Source organism: Geospiza fortis, unplaced genomic scaffold (assembly GCF_000277835.1).
Source record: "Geospiza fortis unplaced genomic scaffold, GeoFor_1.0 scaffold98, whole genome shotgun sequence".
Taxonomy (NCBI): domain Eukaryota; kingdom Metazoa; phylum Chordata; class Aves; order Passeriformes; family Thraupidae; genus Geospiza; species Geospiza fortis.
The window spans coordinates 3,949,756-3,973,849 of record NW_005054306.1 but is presented as its reverse complement, the minus strand read 5'-3'; the positions used below and the strand labels follow the sequence as shown (position 1 = coordinate 3,973,849).

Sequence of the window (24,094 nt, the reverse complement as noted above, 5' to 3'; positions counted from 1 at the left end):
TGGTTCTGCCCAATATTCCTTTCTGATCACATCTTTCCAGTGCTTTTAGAATGACTTCCCTTATCTCCACTCTTTATGTACCTAAGAATTACATCTCTTCAGTCCCCGTGGTCACCCTCTGTCCTGCAGTAGCATGTTTCTAAATGAAATGGTTTTTAACATAAATCTGACCAACAGTTTGTGTTTGTGGCTCACTCTCATCCCTTGTCCCTTATGTTATCCTTTTTGACCTCCTGTCGTTGTAGTGAAGCACCACTGCAAGTCCAGCATGGCTAGAATAGAGCTCTCATTCTTGATGTGGTGTGTTGGACTCCTAGAGCCAACATTTCCTTGGTCTCTCTCATACTCCTGAAGCATTGGCTGCTGTGGCATGCAGGGAAAGAAAGAAAAATAAGAAAACACTTCTTGCATGGTAAAAAAAAGCATCTAAATTTCATTTGCTGGAAAAGTGGAATACATTTAAGCAGCTATGATATTCTTTAGATTTCTTGTCTTGACAGAGACCTGTGTGGTCAAAAGATAATATAATTTAAAATTAGTATTTTATTTCCCCTAAAATATTGGTTTTAGGGAGAATAAAATCATCTTGAGACTTTTTCTGTAGGGTGAAATGATAGAAGACTCATTTCTCCGAAATGTGCCTTGGAACGTACTCCATTTACAATTTTGCCATTAGAAATTGATTCTTGGCAATGTATATACTAGTGCTGCAGATGTAAGCAATTTCCAGATAAAACAGAAATGATCAATCATTCTGGTGACTACAGTGGGGGGGGGGAAGTGATTCCATGGAAATTACGTTTTTGGGAGTGCTGCTTCACAACTCCTCCTGAACCTGGGTTAATCTGGCAGAAGGATGACTCCAACAGCTGTGCCTGCTTTAATATGCTAATTAGTGATGAGACCTTGTTTTCTTTCAATAAGAAAACTATTAATTTCTTTCAAGCAATAACTATCAATAATTTCAATAACTATCAATAAATTCAATAACTATCAATAATTTATTTCAAGCAATAAATAAATATGGGATTTTTTCCGGATTACAGAATAATAGTTGAAACAACCAGTAGGAAACCCATTTTGGTAAACTTTTCTTTGAAAACACCCTGTTTTCTGAGAGCAACAGCCTATGCACTTTAGGGCAAGTGAGATAGGGATCCAAAGCAAAAGAAAATTATTGACAATAAAATAATTTTATGTGATGAACAAGAACTGTGTTGTGCAGACAAAGAACTGGACCAAGCTTCATTCTGGCATCCTCAAATCCTAATGTTCACCTTTGATAAGAAAACAGTTATACTTGTGTGTAATGACTTTTTTTAAGAAAGATACTGATGACAAGCAGGATGAATAGGTGGGATGGGCAGCTCTGTGCTAAGTGTGGGACGGAGAAAGGTAGGTAGTGATGGGTAGCTATGCTGTAAGAACAGCAGCCCATGCCACAGAGGCTGTGTATATCCTGATTTTGATGTTTGGAAGATAATGTGGTGAATCAGTGGTGTCTTTCCTTCTAGGGCCTGTTTTGGGATTACTTGTTTGCTATTTCACCTGTTTGGTGGTTTTGTTGCTGTGTTTGCTTTTCTTAACAAGCAAAGAATAACAAGAGCTTCTCTGTTTCTCTGCAGCTTTTACGAGAGTTGAAGCACCCAAATGTGATTGCATTGCAGAAGGTTTTCCTTTCTCACAGTGACAGAAAGGTTTGGCTGCTGTTTGATTATGCTGAGCATGATTTGTGGGTAAGTACAGGTTTCCCTGAGTATTTGAGATTGTGCAATAAGAATTTGTTCAAAGTGATGTATGTGTGATGTGCCTTCATATAGGCAGAGATGCATTAATTTCTTACTCTGTAATTAAGGGTCTAACTGATAATGCTGTTACTTTTACACTTTAAAGCCTGCCAAAGACTACATAGATTTTTTTTTTGGAGTCAGATTGGGTTTTGAAGTGAAAAGAATTCTTCTGCAAGCTTTAATTGGAGTTAAAGAAAGCATTCCTAAATTGAGATATTCTAAAACTGTGTTTGGAAATGTATTTAATACTTTTTCCTGACATTTTGCACATACACAGACAAGAAAAAAAGGAGAGTGACTGCTTTGATGCGTTCTCTCCCTGACAGTAACTGTAAGCCACTAACATTGAATCATCTATATTTTAAACAGATAATTTGTGACATTATGAGTGGAAATAAAATAACAAGTAAGCTAATTGGGCCTACTGATGGACACTCATTACATGGAGGAGTAGAGACTTAGATGTTTGTTTTTAAGTTTCTAGCAAAATATGATAGGATTTGGTTTAGTCTGTTGTAGAGGCAGACATCAGTGACATTGTGACTTGAACTAGAAAATATTCAAGCTCCACATCTGTTGATAAGATGTGAGTTACTTGAACCTGGATTTGTGTTTAAACCTGAAAGATATCAAACATGAAGTGTAACCAATATGTTTATGATTCCTTTGAAAATACTGGCAAGGAGAGGAAGTGGTAATATGAATTCCAGTATTACTTTTGAAGGCTTCAGTAATACAGGTGTTACTATTACAAATGTTAGTGACAAATTGCTCAATTTCTTCATACTTGGATCTTGAACTCGTAAATGACCCAAGATTTTAATTGGACAGAAAGTGAACTTAGACCATTCAAAAAGACACTTCTGTCTCAGAACACAGAAAATCATGGTAATTTATTCCCCTTCAAAAGCTTGAAAGATATTTATTTCTCTTATGGGCTAGCAGGTTTGTATTTTGCAAGTTTTGTTCATCAAAGTTCAGTGGACATTGTGAGTTTGTGTATTTCACGTAACTGGTGGTAGTGAGGATGAAGAGAAGTGCATCAGCTAAATCTCTGTATGACAGACTTTATTTGTACATTAAATGAGTTTACTCATTTTATGGAACAGTCATAACAAGCACATTTTACTGCTGCATTTATTGCCATGTGTTTTAAACACCTTTTTTCCTTACCTTTTCCATTCGATTTTCCTTTTGGTGTGTGGTTTTTACACTACATAGTCGTTTTTCACATGATTTAACAGCTTTAGAAGAAAAATCACTGCAGTTTGATATTCTTGCCACCCCTCCCATATGGCTGGGTACTGGATATAATCTCAGTGAAGTTATTATTTTCTATTATTGAAGACTGAAATGTTTGTTACAATGAGGTACTTGATATGAACTGGTCTCCCACTTCCTAACTCTCTTTTGTTTTTATTTTTTTCTATGGGACATGCTACACAAGTCATTTCTCCTTTCCTGTATAATTGCCCATGTTTCCTTGCTTCTTAAGCCTTTGCCAGGAATTTTTTCCTCCCTTGCATAAAGTTTGCCACGTTCAAGGCACTCTTGGTTCTGGCTTAACCTTGGTCCTCATTTCCTTTACTGTCAGCACTTCCCAAGCATCGCTCTTAATTCCCCTTTTGTCTGTTTTGCTCACTCCCAACTTTGTGTCTTTTTCCACGCTGCCTCCTACACATGGAACAGCCTCCCAATTAACGTACGTAAAGATCCTTCACTATCCTCCTTCAAAAACCTCCTGAAAATCCACTTATTTTGTAACGCATTTCAGTAATACCAACCACTTGTCATTCTGTCTGTGTTGTGTTGTGTTTTGCATTTCCTGTGCTTTACAGCTTGTGCCCTTTCAACTCTCTGGGGTAGAAATTTTAGTAGGGGTTTAGCACTTTTTAGAAAAATTTCTTAGCACCATGTTCTTTGCCAGCACTACAAAAAGACAAAATAAGTCTATTTATCATGGATATATCAGTTCATAAAGATTTAAGTTTTGGAATGGAAGGTGTGCTGTCACTAGAGGTGTGTAGTTTTCCAGACACTAATGTTTTTAAATGTAGGTAGTTAGAGTTACTTACCAAAATCAGTAAGTATGGAAACTGTCTTTCTGTTCAAAGCTGTCCAGCTTCTAGTAACACCTATTGGCTTCAGTGAGAAGAATAAATGCTCATCGCATTCAATCATTAGATTAATTAAAATCATTATATTTTTCAGCTTATGTACTGGAAACATTTGGCAAGAGATGAATCAACTATATCAGATGCTATGCTATTCTGTTAATTTTCTAGTACTGAAAAAAAAGTCCTGCTCTAAAGGGTTGGTGCTAATTAAACTTATTAAAAAGTTCTTCCATGATGAGCAAGAACTTTTTTTTTTTACTTCTCATTTAATTCCCAAGAATGAAACTGCTCAGATCTGAAATTTTATGTTGAGATAGTGTATACTTAATAATGGTCTGTAACTTCTGCTGATACCATTACCAAGGAATGTAGAAGCTTTGCTAATTTGAACTGCTTTAGGCAAGTATTGGTGAACACTGATTATGCTGTTCTTAACTATAAAGATGGTAATCAGTTTTAATAACTAATCCTATCAAAGATACTTTCTTTTCTTATCTCTCAAGTTGCTCTATACAAAACAGTGCAAAACCATGAGATTACCGTGGAGAACATCTAAGAATATAGGAATTCTTTTGACAAATTGATTTATAACTAGTTTCCTTTGATTACCAGAATTCTTAGTGTAATACACAATGTTGTGATTTTTCTTGGCTATTTGTCTCTGCCAAAGAGAACTGGTAAAGTTCTCAGGCTGTAGGATGTTAACTTTTTATTTTTAAAGGTCAAAAATTTGTTTTAAATGCCAGAGTTCCTGCTGTCTTATCAGCAAAAGAATAACTTCTTTTTTTTATTGAACTTTCATGAACATTCTTTATCACCCTAGTTTTATACTTCTGGACAGTATACTGCTGTCCAGAAATTCCTGCATAAAGCTAGTGCATTTCAAGACATTATTCAAATTTATATCAAATGCTTTAAATGCATGATGATTACTAAAATGGACTTGAGGAAAAGTTTGATACAAATGTCATGGAGGTGAAGTTTTTTTGTCAATCTAGTTACTTTTAGCCACTGTAGAGGTTACAATATTTAGAACTTTTGTTCCCTTTAAAAGCAGATTTCTAATATTGAAAGTATTTGCTAAAGCACATGTTTTTAGTACCACGGATAAACACGCATTCAATGACTTCAATTTCACAGTCTCTATACTTTAAGTAGGATTTTTTGATTCTAACCAACATTTTTATTATAATAAAAAAACCAACTTTTTGTATTGACAGGTTATCTATATACCTTTTCCTAGTTATGGTACAGAGTTAATTCCCAGACTCATTTAGTATGTGTGTATAAAGTCAAATTTTTAGGATCCCCTTTTCTGGAAATATATGTTGTAATTTAAATAAGAAGCTTCTGGATGGGTTTTATCGCATTGACATTTTTATCGTAGTAAAAATGTGTTAAATGTGTTCTATAGCAATAAAAGCCACTGCTGGTTCTTAATAAGTAAGTACATAAATAATTAACTATTGATTTGGTAATATTGAATGTGATGATATGTTCAGTATCCCAGAGCAGTTAAACCATGGTCTTTGAATTTTTTAGGTTTCGTTAAACGTTTCTCTTACTATTAGATTCCAATGATCTCTAACAACTAAATCCTTGGCAACCAATACTACTGAGAAAAGTGGAGTAAAATTAATCTGGGAATTATTGTTGATAATAATAAATATATATGGGCAGACTGGCTTTGTTTTATATGAATTACTTGTTATGTATGTGTTCTGCTTTTAAAAAATGTAGGGTAGAGATTATTAGCACAGTCATGAGTACATAAAGATAATCATCAAATAATGGAAAGGAGAAACTAGTCTTCCTACATGTGAATTTCATAGCACTACTTGATGCTCTCAGTCTGTAAATAAATATACTTAATTTCAGCTAACAACATTTTGAATAAGCTTTTATGATAAATGAAATTGGGAGAGTGTTGCATACTGATGTGTACAATAAAGCTGTACATTTGTTTAATCACATGAATATTGTCTAACAGCTGAGTTTTAACATATTCCTTAAATATGGTATAATCAGTTATAATTCTTTCTTCAACAGGCTTCAGTTTAGCTTTTAATCATAAACATAATTCAGATGCTAGTTGATGACAAATATCTTTATATACATAAAAGTACTTTTCTCAGTGTAACAACCATGTGTTTTTTAATATTTTTGTTTTCTAAGTCATGTCTACACTTTTGGTGTAATTCTGGTGATTCTGCCAGGTTGTTTTTCATGCAATCCTCTCTCTTGCATATGTATGTACCAGTATAGGCTGGAAGAAGAGTATAAAATTAGTGTGGAGACACAAGGGAATGGGCTGGCATAGGTCTTTGTCATGATTGATTCCTTCCAAGTGAAATGGATGGGGTTTTTTGACCATCAAAGTCATGGCTGAATTTCTCACAGAGGGCAGTGCCATTCCTTGCCCATAGCTCTTTGTCATATTCTCAAAACATACGCTTGCTTTTTCTGCCAGACTTGTATGAATTTGAGGGTAGTTTATATGGACTAATTTTCTGCACCACAAAGCATGAGAAGTGGAGGAAACAACAGGTAGGAGCAGGCCTCAAAACAAAGGCAAGGTTCAAAAGCATAAATGTGGGAAAAACTAAAGTGAACAGTGGTGTATTTCACTTTTATGTGTACTGAAAGGGTAGCTGAATTTTGATGATTTTTATTAACATTGTATAGAGTTATTTTGCAATATTTAGGGCTGAAAGATACTATAAGATCTAGAAAGATGCAGGCAAAACCTAGAAAAATTATATGGGGTCTGTTTGTGGGATGTGTTATATGGGACGTGTTTGATCTGTGTTTCAAAACTTAGATATTTAAAGCAAGCTGGGATTAGCAGAAGTTGATATATTACTGTTACTAAAATGTTCAACTCTTGTCACTTGGAATAGGGCCTTTCTTTGGGCAGTTTGGTTAATGACATTTTAAAGAAGGTACTGATGATGGCCATGCACTGGCACCATTTAGAGGGAACAAGCATGCTTTTTCCCCTTCTTTTTTGAAGGACAGTTTGTTAATTGCTGTAATGTTTCCAAAATTGGAAACTAAAGTGGTTGCTCTAGAGGTACTTCTATCCACTTCTGTTTTGATTTTATTTTATTTTACTTGTGATAAGTACATTGACAAAATTTTCTTAGTTTCTAAAACTGTGACGTCCGAAATTAGTCGTAAGTGTAGGTATATCAAACTATGATTTATTTTTGGAACCGCAAACAAATTACTTGGATTCATTGGGTGTTTGCTTTCTCTTTTTGAAAATCATGGAAACAATGCATGGTTAGTTTTTATACTGCCTTAAGATTTTGATTTGTTATTTCATATCCTTTTTGAATGCTTTACATTTAAAGTCAATGTAATTTGAGGTGGTTTTGTGTTAAAAATGAGACTGGAAGCCATATAAAATAAATCCTCTTGGCCTTAGTACAGATTTTATGTGTATCCAAGCTTCCCTCTCCTCAATATTAAAATGTAACTTTACTTTTTATTGGTACATTGACATAATTCTATTTTGTTCTCAAAGGCTGGATTAGGGATTGGATAGAATGCAGGGTTTTTGCTGAAGCGTGGGAGCACAAGCAGTTTCCTTGAGCAGGGAGAGGCATCTGCATTGGCAGGATTGCATTTCAGTTTGAAGGAGATGCATGTAATTTTCAGCAACCTTTGCCTTAAGCAGTAGACCTCAAGCAGTCAGGTTTTCTAGAGGCTTGTGTCTATTGATTATCTCATGTATGTTGAGGTGGGAGCTCACTGTAACTTCATTTAGTCAGACATGCATAAAATCCCTCTTTTAGCTGGCTTCCTACTTCTGTGAAAAGTTTCTAGGTCCAGCTTGTTTGTTTGCTTGTTTTAACCTCTGTCACACTGAACAACAGTTCTTGGAGTTGGGAATGGGATGACACAAACACAGACAGACTTGGAAGCAGACTAAAATTAGGATCTTATTGAATGCTCACTTAACTGCTGGGTAAATCCTAGGGATTTGAATTTGCTCTGTGTTGTTATGCATTATGTTTGCCTTGTTTGTGGTGGAGAGTTTAGAGAATGCACATAGTTCTTCACCAGCCAGCTTTCAAGGCAATATCAATGCGCTAGGGAACATAGAAGACAGTCAAGCTCCTAGATTGAGTATTGTTTATTTCCAAATGTCTAGCTCTGTTTCTCCTCTTCATTTTTTATCATTTATATGGTCTTGCCTTTGCAAGAGCTAAAATCATCTTACTGAAATATGGTTCATCCAGTTTTCCTTGCGATTTTATTACATTTTTTTAAAGTTGAAAATTTGGAATAAGCAGTTAGTAAGTAAAACTAATAGTCCCAGATATTGCAAGCAGCAAATTATACCTTCCTTGCTTTCCTAGGCTTCTGTTGAATATGTCCTTTAATGTTGGTCAGTGAAGTATTAATTTAATTTAGAATAAAGACTTAAAATCACTTCTGCAAAGTTGCTGTCTTGTTTAAATTAAAACCAAAATTTGTACAAGCAATAGAAATTTTTTTACATTACATTTAATAGTGAATACCTAATTGGCTCACACCATTTTTGGAATCCAGTCAGTGGCAGAATGTTTTTAAGATTTAGGAATCAGAACTATGGATGCACAGAAAGGGAAAATGGCTGCTTTTGCTGAATAGATTTCAATATTGCTTGGAGTTACGTTTACCTCTTATGACATATGTTTTTCTTTTGTTTTGAAAGATTTAAAGTATATTAGAAGAGAGCTTGCAGTGTTCTAATGAAGTAATTAAAATGAATTTATGTCTGCATAACATTGTGGATGGGTGTCTGTTCTGTAGCATGCAACTGGTATAGTGTGGACTGACAATAACTTTCCTCATTAATTTTGCTGAATGTTGCTGGGTGTTTTCCAGCTTTCTTGGCCAGGTGGTATGTCAGGATGTGTGAGTTATCTTTAAGGAGATGCGCTGAAAAAAGACACGGGGAATACTGAAGCTTTTTGACCCTCTGCTTATTGTCTTGTTACAAACATGTCTCTGACTTGCCTGGATTGTGGAAGTCCTCGTGTTTTGTCCTTGGTGGCTTTCATTAGGGTAAGAGTCAGCAAAGAACTTGAGTATACCTAAAGGTTACCAACTACAGTGTCCAAGTGCACCTCATGCTTCCTAGAGAGAGAGGCACAATGTGTTTCATACCTGTCATGGTTCAGATTTATACTCAACTCACAGGGCAGTCTTAATTTTGTGCTATTCAGCAAAAAGATATATTGAATGAGAGAAGTGTAGTTTTGAAATCTAGTAGTTAATTCAGTTTTCTGGGAAATGGGAAATGCAGGCTGTAATTCCTGTAAATTATTCCATGCCTTTATTAGGTCTCAGGTTCTGGCTGTTACGTGCTGTACTTGAAGCAGCACCTGTTTGCTCTTCTATTTCTTAGATGGACACTGCCATTAAAATTGCTGTTTAGTGTTTGTTAGGTGTGTTATTCTTTCTTCATGTGGCTAGTTGCTTACACGAAATTGGATTAACTACTTTTTTTTTAGACAACTTTTCAGTCACAAACACTGTGAATTCATTACAATGTCATGGGGCAAATCTAGCTTTTCGGTTCCCCATACTACTTGGCCCTGCAGTATATTTTTAGCTTTTGTTCAGTTCTCTAAACTGTGATGGTTGCAATCTTTTGGATATAAACTTCCATAGAGTAAGCTGGCAACAACAGGTTTTATTTGCTTTTGCAGGAAATTGGATTTTACCTAGTGGTGATATTGGTTGCTTCGAGCAAAACTATCCATTTTTATTCGCTTCTGCAATTCAATAACCCTTTCAAGAAAGGAGCTTGTTTCCTTAGCCTTTCTAACTGGGAGCCACATGGGAGGGGCAGGGACAGAAATCCAATGGCATCACCTTGGTGCTGTCTCACTCCCCACTTCCAGCAGTACCAGAGCAGCTGAGGCAGAGCCTCGTGTTGTTCCTCTGCAACACATCTGTGGTTAATTGTGTCCTGTTCTGTCTCATGAGACACCTTCATTTTCTTTTTGCCTAAGGACTAATGTTTTGTGTGGGTAGTAGATGGTTTTTAGATGGGTGTAGAAATCCCTTCTAGTGATTACATGCACCTTGAAAAAGGGCAGGACTGGATTTATAGGCCTCTGTGTATGACCTCTGCCTGTTGGTTCCTCTGTATGTTTCATTTTTCATTTCCTGCATTAATAAATACACTGCTTTGTGAGTTTATGGTATCATTACTGCTTTATAAATCACATTGTAATTACACATGAAGGTTGCTATCTGGTAAGCATTGTGTAGTACTAGGGACTCCTAGTTGAAGTTATGAGACTGAATCTTGTGACATCACAAGCAAAAATTTTCTAAGGAAATAATCCCTTAAAGCATTTCAATACAGTTTCCAGAGTGATTGCATAACTGAGGATCAGGTACTAAGAGCTTAACTTGTTTATTGATCCTCATGAGTATATTAAAAACTGACAATCCTGTAAATTTCTACTGCTTTTTAGTACAAAGCCATAAATACTGTACATTTACCAGTGGAAGGCTCTGTGGGAGCATTGTTGGTAGGGAGTAAGCAGGCTGTTTTGATTAATTTGGTGTTTTCTGCCTTTCTTACTTCTCTTTAAACACTACTGTTTACACTTTTGCTAAGTACAGTTTGACAGTGGCTAAAGTACTGCTGACAGCCAGAGGTAGCATTTACCATGAGTAAACATTAACTCATTACCATTGTCATTGGGAGCAGTAGTGACAAACTGGGTGGGGAGTGGGGATGGTGGGGGAGGGAGCAGTGGTCTAATTAAAGCATGGCCTTTGGCTACTACCTCTTTTACCTGGGAAGGGAGAAGATCTTCAGCTAGACAAATCCAATCTAAAAAAATGGGTAATTAATAGTCCTACTCTAGCATTTTGTATGGTTTTCAGTAAAAATGTAAACTGCCTTTATCATTTCCACCTTTCAAAAGACACACAATTAAAAACTATTTTGTTATTTGAAGTACTTCATTGAATTGCCTTCAAAACGAGATTTTTTTTCCCCACCTGAATGAACATATTTAGTTGTTTGCTGAATGAGCATGTATTAAGATTGGATTTGTGCCCTGCATAACCCCACCTTTCTAAGGATTGAAAAGGTAGAATGGCCTGACTCCAGTTTATTTCTTGTACTGTGGTAGCAAAACCAGAGCAAAGCCATCATCTCCACATTGATCTTAGAATTAATTAGTTTATGACTATTTAATGATCTCTCAGAAATCTTTCAATTTTTTTTTCATTCCTTCAACTAATACTGAGGTCTTTTACTGCATTCTCTGTTTTCAAGAGGTGTTTGTCCTCTAGTGGGCAGACTGACTTCTGTAATCCAAGAGCCACCAGTTTGTCATTATCAGTGAACTATGCAACCATAAATTGGGAGCAAGAAGACAACCATTTTTAGATGTTTGAACATGATCTCACCCAAATGTTGTATGGGGTTTTTGGAGTTATACTTTCCCCCCTTCAAATGTTTATTAAGATATTTATTTAATCTGTGTACTGGGGTCCTGATTTTGGGAGGAATAGTGGTTGCAAGTATGCTAGCCTGGGTGTTTTTGAAGAGGAGGAGGGAAAGTGTCTATAAGAGCATAGAGTGTGGTTCTCCTACTCTATCTGTCAGGTAGATACTGCTGGTTTGAAAGATTCTGGTCTAATTGCCAAGGGTAAGAGGATGCCATATAGGGAGAAGGGAGGAAGGAGAATATCTAAGACCCTTTACTGGAGGTAAGTAGCCAGTATTTAGATATTCACAAAAACTTCACGGCTGTTCTTTGAAGCAACTCAGAGGATAAAAACAATTTTAAGAGAATTGTGAGTGCCTCACTATTACTTTAATTCCAAAGTTCAACAAACTTTGTATCTCATTCCATTATTTAGTGTTAGTAGTTAAAATATCCCAAAACACCCAACTTTCTCACCTATCTATCACCTAACTTTCTTCATGTTTCTACTTGTTTTATTTCTAGCATATTATCAAGTTTCACCGTGCCTCAAAAGCAAATAAAAAGCCCATGCAGTTGCCAAGATCTATGGTTAAATCCCTCCTCTACCAGATCCTCGATGGAATCCATTACCTCCATGCAAACTGGGTGCTTCACAGAGACCTGGTAAGTGTGGCATGTGACACCTGCCCCGGAGTGCTCCACGTGCGTTTCGTTGGGGAGGACAAGAAAAGCCCCGTTCGTAATCTGGCGTATCGATCCCTACAGCTCTTCCTGTTATTGTTGCAGGAGCCCAGTTGTGACTTTAAACATGAAAACAAACTATGCTTTCACATTGTTTTTATCTGAGTCATCTGAGCTCGGACAATGATGGCAGATCCGGTAAAGGGATTGCAGATATCAATATCCAAAAACAGTACGTGAGACAGCTGATACATGTTGGGTGAACATTCTTACAACTTTTCACATGACTTTGAAAAGGCATCTAAATAGGAGAGTGATTGATACCCTTTTACATTGTTTGGCTTACGTGCAACTTAGCATAAAAGCTAGTGAAAGAGTCATTTTTTCATGGAGTATTTCTTTTCCATGTGGTATTTTTTTCTGACCGTGGGAAGAGAACTATAAAAGAGTTATCATCTTGAAATTTCTCATGACCTGAAGTAGCTCTTGAAGTTGATTGCCCATTACAAGGGCAGCCAGTTGCCTTGTCTTAGTTCCCCTTTTCCCCTTAAAATTTTCCATCACTCCTCATAATTATGTGAAGTGCTACAGTGGTTTATGAAAAGAATACTAATACAGGTATGCTTCCACTTGCATTCTAACTAGAATGTTTGGCATGAAGCAATGTGATGGTGAATATGCCAAACAATGCTCTTAGGTATGGCAGCCTGTATATCAAGTCACTGCCTTTTATTTTGGTTATTTCTGGTTTTTCGTAGTTGCTCCACCATGTCAAAATAGGGCTGCCTCTCCAGAAACTTACTGTCAGTAATTGTTCTTGAGTTTTTAATAGTAAGTAGGGACTTTGATTACAATTTTTGGTTGTAGACCAAATTTTTTTTAATAATAAGTATGAAGTAAAGCAGGCCTGGAATACAAGTCGCAAACATTTTCTGAACTGATTTTTATTTAATTTTTTTGTAATACCTGACAACAGTGGCCAGAGCGGGTTTCAGTTTTCATTATGGAACTTTTTTTTTTTTACTCTGTTCCTTGGTTGATTATCATTGGTTTTTCTGTTAAATTCCCAATGTTAGTATATTTGGGGAGGGATAGGGGGTGTGGCTTGCCTTTGGAATAGTAGCCAGGACCAAAAAACAGGAAGCATGTACAACTCTGATTTTCACATTACAATTACTATTTTCCTAAAGAGTCAGGTGCTGCTTTGGCAGAATGCTCAGCTGTGATTAGCTCCAGCTTGAGAAGTAACACCTGGAAAGTCTATGTCCAGCTCTAAGGGAGACACACCTCTTCATGGAACTGTTAATTTCATATACACTTAAATGCCATACATGAACTCGTTATTTTGATAGGAAATACGAGATGATATCTAAGATAATAACAAAAAATAGCCTTGAGAATTTTCTTGCTGGTGTTATTTTCAGCCTCCAGCACCAGGTGTTTGTGTGACTAGTGCTGCTACTTTGCAGTTCTTACCTGTTGCTGATGACTTGGAGCAAAGCTGTTGTCTAATGTCTTTGTCTTGTCTTTTGGAATGGTGAGAGATGATGGTTGCTGTTGTGAAAAAGACTGTATTTTTTGGTTCTGGAATGAGAGTGCTTGAATGATGTTGGCATTATTGAGAAGGGAGGAGAATAGTAATTCGTGAAGTCTTAGTATGTTCTTAGTCTGAAAATAAATGTAAACTGATGGATTCTGGGATGCCTCAGTAAGACAAAGGAAAACCATTTCAAAAATTGCTTTGGTACACTAATGATTTAAAAGTATAATCAGAATCCTTTACCTTTTAATTTTTTTTCTGGATTTCTGAAGAATTCAGGTATGTCAAATAGTTATATCTTGACTACGATAAGAAAAAAAATGTTATTCTGGATGTGTCCTTGTGTCTGCACTTGAAATTAGAGGTTAATATAGCTAGCAAACAGTTTAAATTCTGGATTAACCAAGATTTTTTATTTATCTGTAATTTTTATTTGTATGCTTGTGCTTGTAATTTTTTGCTACTAAGAATGGTACTCAGGTACAATTTCACTAGCATCAGTTTCTTGCATAATACATAAATACCAGCTCCTCAGTGTCTTCTTAAGATGTGGAACAGTTTTTCTGGTGGTTTTCTCTTAGCTGTTTGAATTTACAGCTGCTGGAAAAAGTATTTTTCTATTTTATGTAAACCAAGTTTTGCATCAAAACACCTTGTACTTTCTTGGTTTAATATAACTTTGTTCTTACTATTTTTAACCTGTATTTGGATGAAGACCAAAAATGGTGACATCCATAAAAGTCATGTTATGTTTATTTCATTGCTCAATAAAATTAGATTCTCCAAGAATATTTATCATAATATTAGTCAAATTCTCCTGAGCCATGGAAATGACCTCTGTAATTTATTTAACAAATGTTGTTGTGAAAAAACAGAAACCTGGGAGATTAAGTATTTGCTTAGAGGTATTTGAAGAACATTGTTTAAATCTTAATTTACTACTGCCTTAAATCAAAGAGGTTTTTAAAGCAGCTGGAATACCAAATTTGTTACTTAAAAACCTTAGAATTACTAAGATATTCTTAGTTAACTCATTAAGGTCAGCCGTAGCCAGCAAGTGCATGACAGGGTGATAAAAGTGGTGAACAATGTGAACTTGCCATGTCCTTTCCTTGGGCTGAGCTCATGGATGGCTGTTACCACAAGGACACAGTCTCCTTCCCCTTTTCACTGCCTGGCAGTGACCCCCTTGCTAATGGCCTGGCAGGGGACACTCACCTGGTTCCTGGTGAGCTCATTCAGGGAGTTAAACCCACACCAAGTGTCATAGAAAGCTTTTCACCTGCAGAGCTTGTTTTCTGCAGGGTTAGGTCCTGAAGGGGCCTCACTGGGGGCTTAGCTGCATGTGCGGGAGCTGGTGCAGAGGCAGCGTGAGGCAGGAGGTGGTGGCTCAATAGAGGCCATTCCAGCATCACCTGTCATTAGATCTGGTTATTTTATTGTTAAAATGCACTATTTTGATTCTTAGGAGGGAGTGCAAGTGTTCTTAAAAGATTAAATTGGTATAAGTTTGTAATGCAAGACTTACAGCAGTTTAAGACTGCCAACGCAAGTCCAGCTTTAAGAAAGTGCTCAAATTGAGACAAACACCAAATAGACTTGTACTCGTGCTTCAAGAAATTGGAAACTAATTTAGTGTTGTGTATCTTTCAAATTTTTGTAGTATTTGGGTTATTTTGAGTCTGGCTTTTGTATCCTGAGAGTAGCTGTTAAGGTGCTAAATTACTTTCTAGGTATATTTTTTAGCTAAGCTCTTAATTTCTCTCAGTTTAAAAATGATTCAGCCTTTATAGCAAGATTCAAACAAGTACAGACTATGGAACAGAAGCACTGGGTTACTGATTTCTTTGAATAGCATTGTGTCAGTTTATACAGCTTGTAATTGACTTAAGTCTGTGAAAATCCATACATCTGTTTTCCTGTGAGCCCCTTTTGAGTGGGATTTTGCTGTTGAATTGCATGTCATTGGGCAACGATAATTTTACCTTTTCAGCATAGCAACATTTCTGAAAGCTGTGCATGAGAGGAGGGAAGATTTGCTGGCTTTGCTAGCTGCTGGAGTGTTTAATTATGAACAAGAGGTTAATAGAGATAGATATTGGAGAAAAAAACCTTTGAGTACTGTGCTTTTGGCTTTTTAAAATACCCTATATACACTGTGGGCTGTCTGCTTGAACGGGGTCTAACCAGTGCCCCATACCTTGAGATAAGAGCAAGCACTTGAAGTACACTGTTTCAGAGTGTTCTGAGGTCTTTATCCCCTCCTCTCCTAGAAGGGAAATATTTAGATTATACAGGAATGTTCAGCAAAGGTCTTAGTTTGCAGAGATGTCAAAAAATGGAGATCTTTCATATAGTGTTTGCAGTGTCTGTTCATGTTAGCAACTGAAACTATTTGAGCACTTTCTTGCTCTGACAATCCTTCTGTAGATTAGTTGCTTAAGGTCAAAAGCAAGTAGAGAACATATCCTTTATGACCTGATAAAAGCAATTTCTATTTGTAACAGAATGTATTTTCCTGAAGGGAGGTGTTATCTATGAAACATTTGAAGTGCACAGAATCCATATGGAGAAATTAATTTAAGATTCCACTTACGTAGCTTGGGCATTTCTTTAGAATACTGCTTAATATTAAAATGACTGGTTGAAAAATGAATGTTGGAAATCAAACTCACCAGAGAAATGCAGATTTCTTCTTCCCCTCCCCAGGGAGTTAAATGGTTGCTCTAAGGATTCTGAAATAGAAAACTTGCTTGTGATGGTCATATAAAGTAACTTTGTAAAATGAGCAAAGTTGTTTAAGTGTTTTTATTATATAAACATTAATCTGGACACATCTATGTCCGTGTGGGGTTTTCTCAGTGTAACCCATTTTCTCTAAATTAACCTTTTCACTCTAATTTCACTAATTCACTAAGGAGAGGAAGGAGGAATCCAGTTGTGGTAAAGACTTTGCTACTGGTTTCTTATATTCAGCTTTTTTATTGCCATCTCCTTGTCTCTTAAAGAAGGATAAAATAATATCTGTATTCTGTAGTTTGTTTCACTATGTCATGTATATTGGGAGAAGCTATTTTCATTGTGTGCGTAATCTAAGCGGTTTCTGTTTCTTTATGGAGTGGATCAGGGAGGGTCTCTGTGCTTCTCCCACCATCAGAATTTATGGAGAGCTAATCTGGGCATTTCTGGTGAAAGGACATAGCAGACAATTGAGGCTGACATAATTTTGACTCTGCATATCTGTCTATATAGTAAATGTGTATACACAGCCTTTTTAGGATGATCAGATGTGTGAGCTCTTGGATTCTGCATCTTAACAAATCCCCGGGATACGCAGCTGGTGTTGGAACAGGAAGCCAAGGGTATCTTTCCAAGGGCGGATTTTGAGCAGAGCCAAGAGATGCCAGTGTGGTGTGTGGCTCCAGCTGGCTGTGGTTGCACTCAGGGCAGGCTGTCTTCTCCAGTGGTCCTGCTCCGCATCCCTTGTGGAACTGTGCAGAGTGAACAGTGCGGTATTGCTGTCTCTCAGGGTTTTCTGGAAACTGCAGCCATCTGGAACCTAAGTTTTGTTCTGTTAGAAGTAAAGCAGAAAGGGAAAGCCCAAACTGAAGTGGTCAAACAGATAATTTTCTGTGGGAATCTGCAACTTCTATCTCCATACAAGCACAGCCTTTTCAGAAATGAATGAACTACATAGGTTTTCATCCTCTAACTTCTGATAATTTATCGAGGTTTTTAAAAAATATTTTTGTTTATTCAAAAGAAGTATTTTAAATGACCCATTGCAACGTTTCTATAGAATAGCAACATTTTAGTAAATTTTCAGTAATTCAGTTATATTAAATTCAATACAGCTCTAACAGTTTTCAGGTTTTTAGTTGATTGATTGACTTTTAGTTTAGGAAAAACCCCTAGTCATTTTCTCATAGTAATCCTTTTCTAGCCAGTATGTAAATATGAAGTCTCTTACCATGGACCTATACCTGGACTCTGCTCTAAAACTTTGCTCCCACATTACACAACTCACTTAACCTGTCTTTGCTTCTGTTTCCCAATCTGTTACCTATTTATGGGTGTATTTCGTAGCTCACTGCTTAATGTGCTATGAAATTGGTTTAATATGGTATGGCTTATATAGGTGACTTATTTTTGCTGTTTGGTGTTCTTCTTCTAAAAATAAATATAATTGCATGTTGTTTGAAGGCACCAGAAGACTTAAAATGATGTTATTTAGATATTCACTTTTTGCTTCTGCTTTTATGCTTTCATTACAAAGCTTTTGATAAATAAATGCTTATTATTACTAGTTTATATCACTTAAATACTTCCCCCACTTCCTCCCTGTCCCTCCCAAGATTTTCCAGTAAATGATTAGAAAAGTTATGCAAAAAGCAGCAGCACTGAAGTGGCTTTCAAATTTCTCACTTGCATTTTGCTATGCAAGCAAACTGTGGGTTTGAAAAATAAAATGTAAATAGATGAGTGTGGGAAACTCCCCTTTTACTAGCAATTCTAAATTGGGATTTTTATGTACTGATATCAAAAGTAAATTTAGGTCCAGGTTCATGCATCCCTCTCTTGACAAGCAGCTGCTGTGTAGGAATGTAGAACTGTTGGGTCCTGCCTTCTGCCAGTAATTTTGTACTGGCTTGAAAAGTTTTGGCCCTGTTGCACCCATTTGAGCATGCACATGACTCCTATGAATAAATACCGAGTCAACCTGTCTACCAGTTTCTTTAAACTTTTAAAACCCACTGTAATTGTAATCCCACCATTCTGTGTCACGGTGTGTGTGCGGGCATGGGAAGGGTGCAGGAATATGTCCAGACATGCACTCCTGACTCGTATTCTTCCTGAGCTGTGTATGGGTTCAGGACTCCTAATCATTTATTTTTTCATCTGCATGATCTTTTTGGGATGGAGGACACTTTCCACAGTGTCAGAGAATCATATGAATGATCATACTCAGCTTGCAGATTTCCCAAAAGAAAGAAAATGCAGGCTAAACCCACATGTTTCAAGAAATGAGACTCCACTGATGACTTTACAAAGTGACTTGAATTTACTTACTGAAAGGTCAACACAATTTTCTTCTTCTGTATCTGGTTAGAGAGATTTTTTTTTTTTTTACTGGTGAGGAAGAGCAGTATGTAGGTACTTATACATGTATCTCTACATGCTTCTACATAGGTAAATCAACCAGAAATTTTACGTGCTGATTAACAAACTGAATTTTATCAGCATATACTTGTATCTTTTTTATTTTTAAATCTTAAACATATATTGAGGGCACCTCTTAAAAATGGTGTGTTTCTCATTACTTGGAACTTTGCTTTTGTCCTTCAGTTGTAAAAACTAATCTTGACATGATTTAAAAAAGTATGTGAAGATGTGCAGATTGTTACCTGTGTTGTGTACATGGAAACAGCAAGTTTTCCATGGCTGACTAATGCATACCTTTTGGTTTGTGGCAAGAGTATTAAGATGTTTGTAGATTAATTTTTAGTAATAAAAATAATTACAGTTGAAGAGAAATGCTTTACCTCAGGTTCTGAAACAAGCTTATGCTCATAAAACTCTGACTGGATATAAATTCAGATGAGTCAGAAGAAACAAAGGGACTGATTTAATGTTCTTTTGGCTGCGTTTTGCTGCTAAAGTCAACAGATGACATATGGCCTGTGAACTTATCTCTTTTCCTGAGATGGAAAAAGGGTGACAAGGAAGTTAAAGTATTAAAATAATTTTAGAATTTATTTGGTTTTCTTTTCCTGATACAGAATAAACAGATTGAAAACGTCATCTTTTCTAATAGTCCCAGTTTAGCTTACCATCTGCCATAAGGAGGTTTCTAGTAAATACGTGATGTGTTTCAGCTTACTGCCGCAGCAGGCTGTTTAGAGTGAGCAAAAACTGAGTTTTGCCTTCTAAAAACAATGCAAATGTTAGAAGCTACTTTTAGAAGTTTTTCTTTTGTAAAAGTATTGCTACTTTTTAAATTTTTTTTTTTTCTGTTGGAGAAAGTACCCTTGGGATAAATGGGATTGACTGCAAGTGCATTTATGGAATTATTTCTGTTTGGATTCATTACCTCTTCTGAATAAGGCTACAGAAATTGGCATCATGTTGTTTTATAGTAATAGAAATTAGTGAAGCTTAAGAGAAATACATTATAATCAGTGAATACAACTAATGTAACAACTTATAATCAAGAAAAAAAGGCATTCTTTTCCTCAATGTTGCTTGCCATCTTGTGCTTTCTCATGTGCATTTCTCTTCATTTGCAAATATGCTGTAGTTATTGCTACTCTACTAAGCAGTTGCAGTAACATTGCAGATTGTCTTGCATTTAAATTAAGCATCTTTGATTAGTGATCCAGGAAGCTGCAGTGACTAGCAAAGGATGTTAGTTTATTTCTCATTTTACTATGTGTGAACTTTGTCAAAGAAACTGGCTGTGCTGCAGAAAATGACTGATCAGCTGGTTTTTCCCAGATGGCTTCTCTCAGGACCTCTGTTCTCTCCAACCTCCATGCTTTCTGGAAATGCTTCAGAAATCACTGGCCTCATGGTAGCTCTTAAGAGTGAACACTGCAGTCATGTCACTTAAAACAAAGGAAATTCTTTGCATAATCTGTCAAGTGATCCTCTCAGAAACTGGGCATTAGGTCTTCAGATTCATCTTTAGGGAGGATTCTGAATTTCACATAAAACCATCTTGGAATTAAAATTTCAAGATATTTAATACAGGAACAGTTCTTTCAAGATATCTGGACCACTGGTAAAATATGTTATTCTGTCACCTATTTTAACAGTGAAGCAGCAAAGATTTCAAGACAAAAAAGGCTTCTCATAGTGCAAGTAGGCAAACACACAATTTTCTGAATACCAAACCTCAGTACTAACAGAACTTTTTAAACTGCTGATCTCTGTTGTTTTCCTTCCCTCTGGAAGCTAAAGCCCATGTGAGTATGACAGTTGTTTTCACAGACCCCATTCCACTTTGTTCAGCACCTCAGTGTGTTAGAGCAGAGTTCGCCTTCTTGTTTCCTCTGAGTGGCTTGTAGAAGCACTTCCAAGCAGTTCAGTAACCTTTCTGTGCTACTATGTGAAGTAGTTGAAAACTCTGTGGAAATTCTTTTATTCTATGTAAGTTAGCTGGTGGCATCTGAAAAAGGTTCTTTATATTGGACTTAATTACATTTTCCTGCAACCTCTACCTCCCACCCCCAAGCTAGCCCTCCATCTGTGACATTTGGACTCCTACTGCTGTAATAATCTTTGAACATAGGTTGAGGTTATTTTTCTATTAGTTTATTTCTACTTAACCAATTCTAGTGTGTTTGGGATGGTTTTTGTGGGTTTTTTTTTTGGTTGAAGTATTTTACCTAACCAAAAAAACTAGTAATAAAAATGAAGTCAGGTTGTACTAGAGTTTTATGCCTGCTTGTTTTGCTAGTTTAAATATTGAGCCCAAATCCCAATATTTAGTATGATAATGTTCTGTGTAGCTGGCGTTCTCAAATGTAACTAATGAAAAAAAAAATTCCATAGCCAATATTTTGCATTCCTGAAAATCCTCTTGGAATGGGGGATTTCAGCTATTCAAGCCATTGTAGTTGTTGCCAAAGAGAAGATTTTTTAGAAGTGTGTCTTCTGTTCTGCATTCTTCTCTAATCCATGAAATGCGCTTGTACATTTTTACTTTGATTTGCCTTTCAAGTAGTTACTTTTGATGTAACAGTTGTGGATGATGACTGATAGAATTATGAAATAAATACAGACTCCAGTAGGTTACATTTTAATGAACTGATGCTGACTTTTAATGCTATAAAAACTGGGTTTTTGGCTATTTAACTGTGAGTTAATGATTAGCTATTTGCCAGCTCAGACGAAATACAATTTCTTAAATAAGACGTTTAAAGTTTGGTTTGTTTCTTGACATTGAGTGTGAATCCTAGTCTCAGCCCTAAAACTGTTTATCAAGTAAATATTAATTTGAATTCTTGATAGCTAAACTAAATAGAATTGCAAACCCATTTAGGTTTTGGGTAAGACGTGTGCTTGAAATTCTGGTTATAGCTGGATAATAAAATATGTTTTCAGTAGCTTCTTAGTAATTTTGCTGTCAGCAAATGTATTTGTTGGCTGGCTGCTGCTCTTTTCTAGGATGCAGGATTTACTTGAAGTTTGTTTCTCTGTGCACATCTCCTTGCTCTGGTGGGGAGCTGCTCTTCTTTGGTGCCAGCTTCCATAGTGCATTGGGAAGAGCTTGCAGTGACAGTAAACCTTTTAGGGGACCTAAAAGTAATCTTTTCTATCTACCAGAAGAGTGCCTGAGTGTATATTGCAAGTGGTTTGATATGTTTGAAAAAATGTGAGGTCAAGCTATTTTCTTGTTTATCTCATTTCGAGATCTTTTTTTCCTTCTGCAATGTGAAGTTTTGATTCTTATTCTTTCCCCTCTCTGTAGGGATATGTGTTCCTATTCCTTTACACTCCTTTTTATATTCCTTTATAACTTGTAACTTACTGAAGTGCTGCTCCCTACAGTTCTCACTTCAGGACTTTTCTTTTTGCTTCATTGGAAAAATACTAGATGCTAATCTCACTTCTTCACTCTCATGGGTGGTGTACATGGGGACACTCAAGAAAGTCTGCATAAAGTGTTGAACCAGATTAGCTAAACTGCATTAAACTTGTCCTGTGGCTCTTCTGAGTTGTGTGAAAAGTACTATTTGGCTGTTCTGAAAGGGGTCTGTGCCCAGTCCAGCTGTACTGGTGAGAGGCAATGGTGTCCCTGCCCAGCACTCTGTGGCACTGGGGGTGGTGCTGGGTGCTCAGTGCTGTGAGGGTGCTTCTCCACTGTGTCTGACCCAGCCCATGGTCCCAGTGCTGCCTTTAAGGTGCTAAAGGTGGACTGGAGTGCTGCAGCAGAGGAGCCCATCCACTACAGCCATCTGCTGCCTGGATGATTATTTCCAGCAAGACAGCATGGGCTGTTAGAGGCAGCAACATTTTAAATTATTCTATACTATGTTTTTCTCAGTGCACATGATGTGGAAGTCTGTTTTAGTATTTTTGTAGTTTTAATGTTGTTGAAAACCTTAAACTAACGCAGAGGGTATGACTACATGAACAAGTTACAGCGAGGTAGTGTAGGGTGTGGATTTACTCTGCATTCGGTGCTCTGTAGTATCTGCTCACCTGCATTTTTTTATTCTGCAGAAAGTGCATAGTTCTTTGGTATTTCACTCCTTAATAGGGTGAGATAAAATTGTCCTATTTACTACCATTAAAACTGGACAGCTATTTAATTAATTTCCAAGTGCTTTACATTGTTTCTGAGAGTGATTTTAGTAAAATGCAAGCGACTAAAATGTCAGTGTAGTAATAATGACAGTATGGTATTGGGTTTTTCTGACTGGTACCCATATGCTGAGGTTGTAGAACAATTCAGCCTTTTGGGCACAGTTCTCCTACAGTGTATGTCTAGTTTAGGCTTAGGAAAAACTTTGTTCAGAATTTAAGGTGTGAGTGTCTCTTTTCATCTTATTAATGTTAGATTTCAAGTTATTAAATGTATTGATAGCTTTGGGATTTTTAATAGTAGGAACATTGCAGCCATTAAATCTTTATCAAAATTATTATTGCCTCCAATAAAGCTTCCATAAACTTTAATCCTTGTCCTGAGTTTGTGACTAATCTCAAAATTGATGTTGCAATTTATAGAGAAGAATTTCAGCTGATGAGCATAGACTATATGAAACACGGGACAGAATAACAGGAATTATCAAGTGCTCTGATGCTGTGTTCTCAAAGCCAGGGGTTTTCTCAAAGGCATTTTGTTACACAGTAAGCTTTTCAAAAGTCATTATCTGGCTTTGAGTAACAGGACTTGAGTGTCTAGACTGTTGATGCAGTTTGAAAAAAGAAAATAAAAATTTCCACAGGAAGTTTGTTTGCATTTTAAGCACTCAATATTTGTGAGAATGTCTAAAGACTTATCGACAACATCAACAGTGAGGTAAATCTTAAGACTTGAGCACTGAAAACATAGATATTTTATCTAGTAAGCTGAGGCAAATTTGCTGTAGCAAGTACAGTTCTGTCTTGCTTTAAAAGTGTGGTATGTGTTTGGAGTTGTTTAATTTAAAAAAAAATTAAAATTAAAAAAATTAGGGCATCTTGACCTGCCACTCTTTAACGTGCTCGTGTTTTTGACATGAATCACAATGTTTCTCAGGAATCTCACAGCCATTGCATGTCTATGCAGGTTGTTTTTCATTTTTTAAAAGGGCATAATTATTGAATGGAAAAATATTATAATTAGTTCTGAACTACTTCAGATTTTGTTTTTGGCACGCAGAACCTTCTTCACAACTATTCTTCTGTTTTTTTTTTTTTACACAAATCTTTCATTTGCTTCCAACTTCCTTCTCCTCTGCCCACGTTCCATATCTGTTGATCTGCCTTTTGCCACTTCTTTAACATTACTCATATAACCTTGAC

At 36.4% G+C, this 24,094-nt stretch overlaps 1 protein-coding gene across 1 annotated transcript in view; it reads left to right on the top strand.

Moving 5' to 3' along the window:
• The window catches only part of CDK19 (cyclin dependent kinase 19), a 154,766-nt gene that overhangs the window by 76,289 nt on the left and 54,383 nt on the right, over positions 1 to 24,094 (top strand). The window contains 2 exon segments of the mRNA XM_014312044.2: positions 1,626 to 1,736; positions 11,884 to 12,024. Of these exon segments, the coding sequence (XP_014167519.1) occupies positions 1,626 to 1,736; positions 11,884 to 12,024 (252 nt within the window).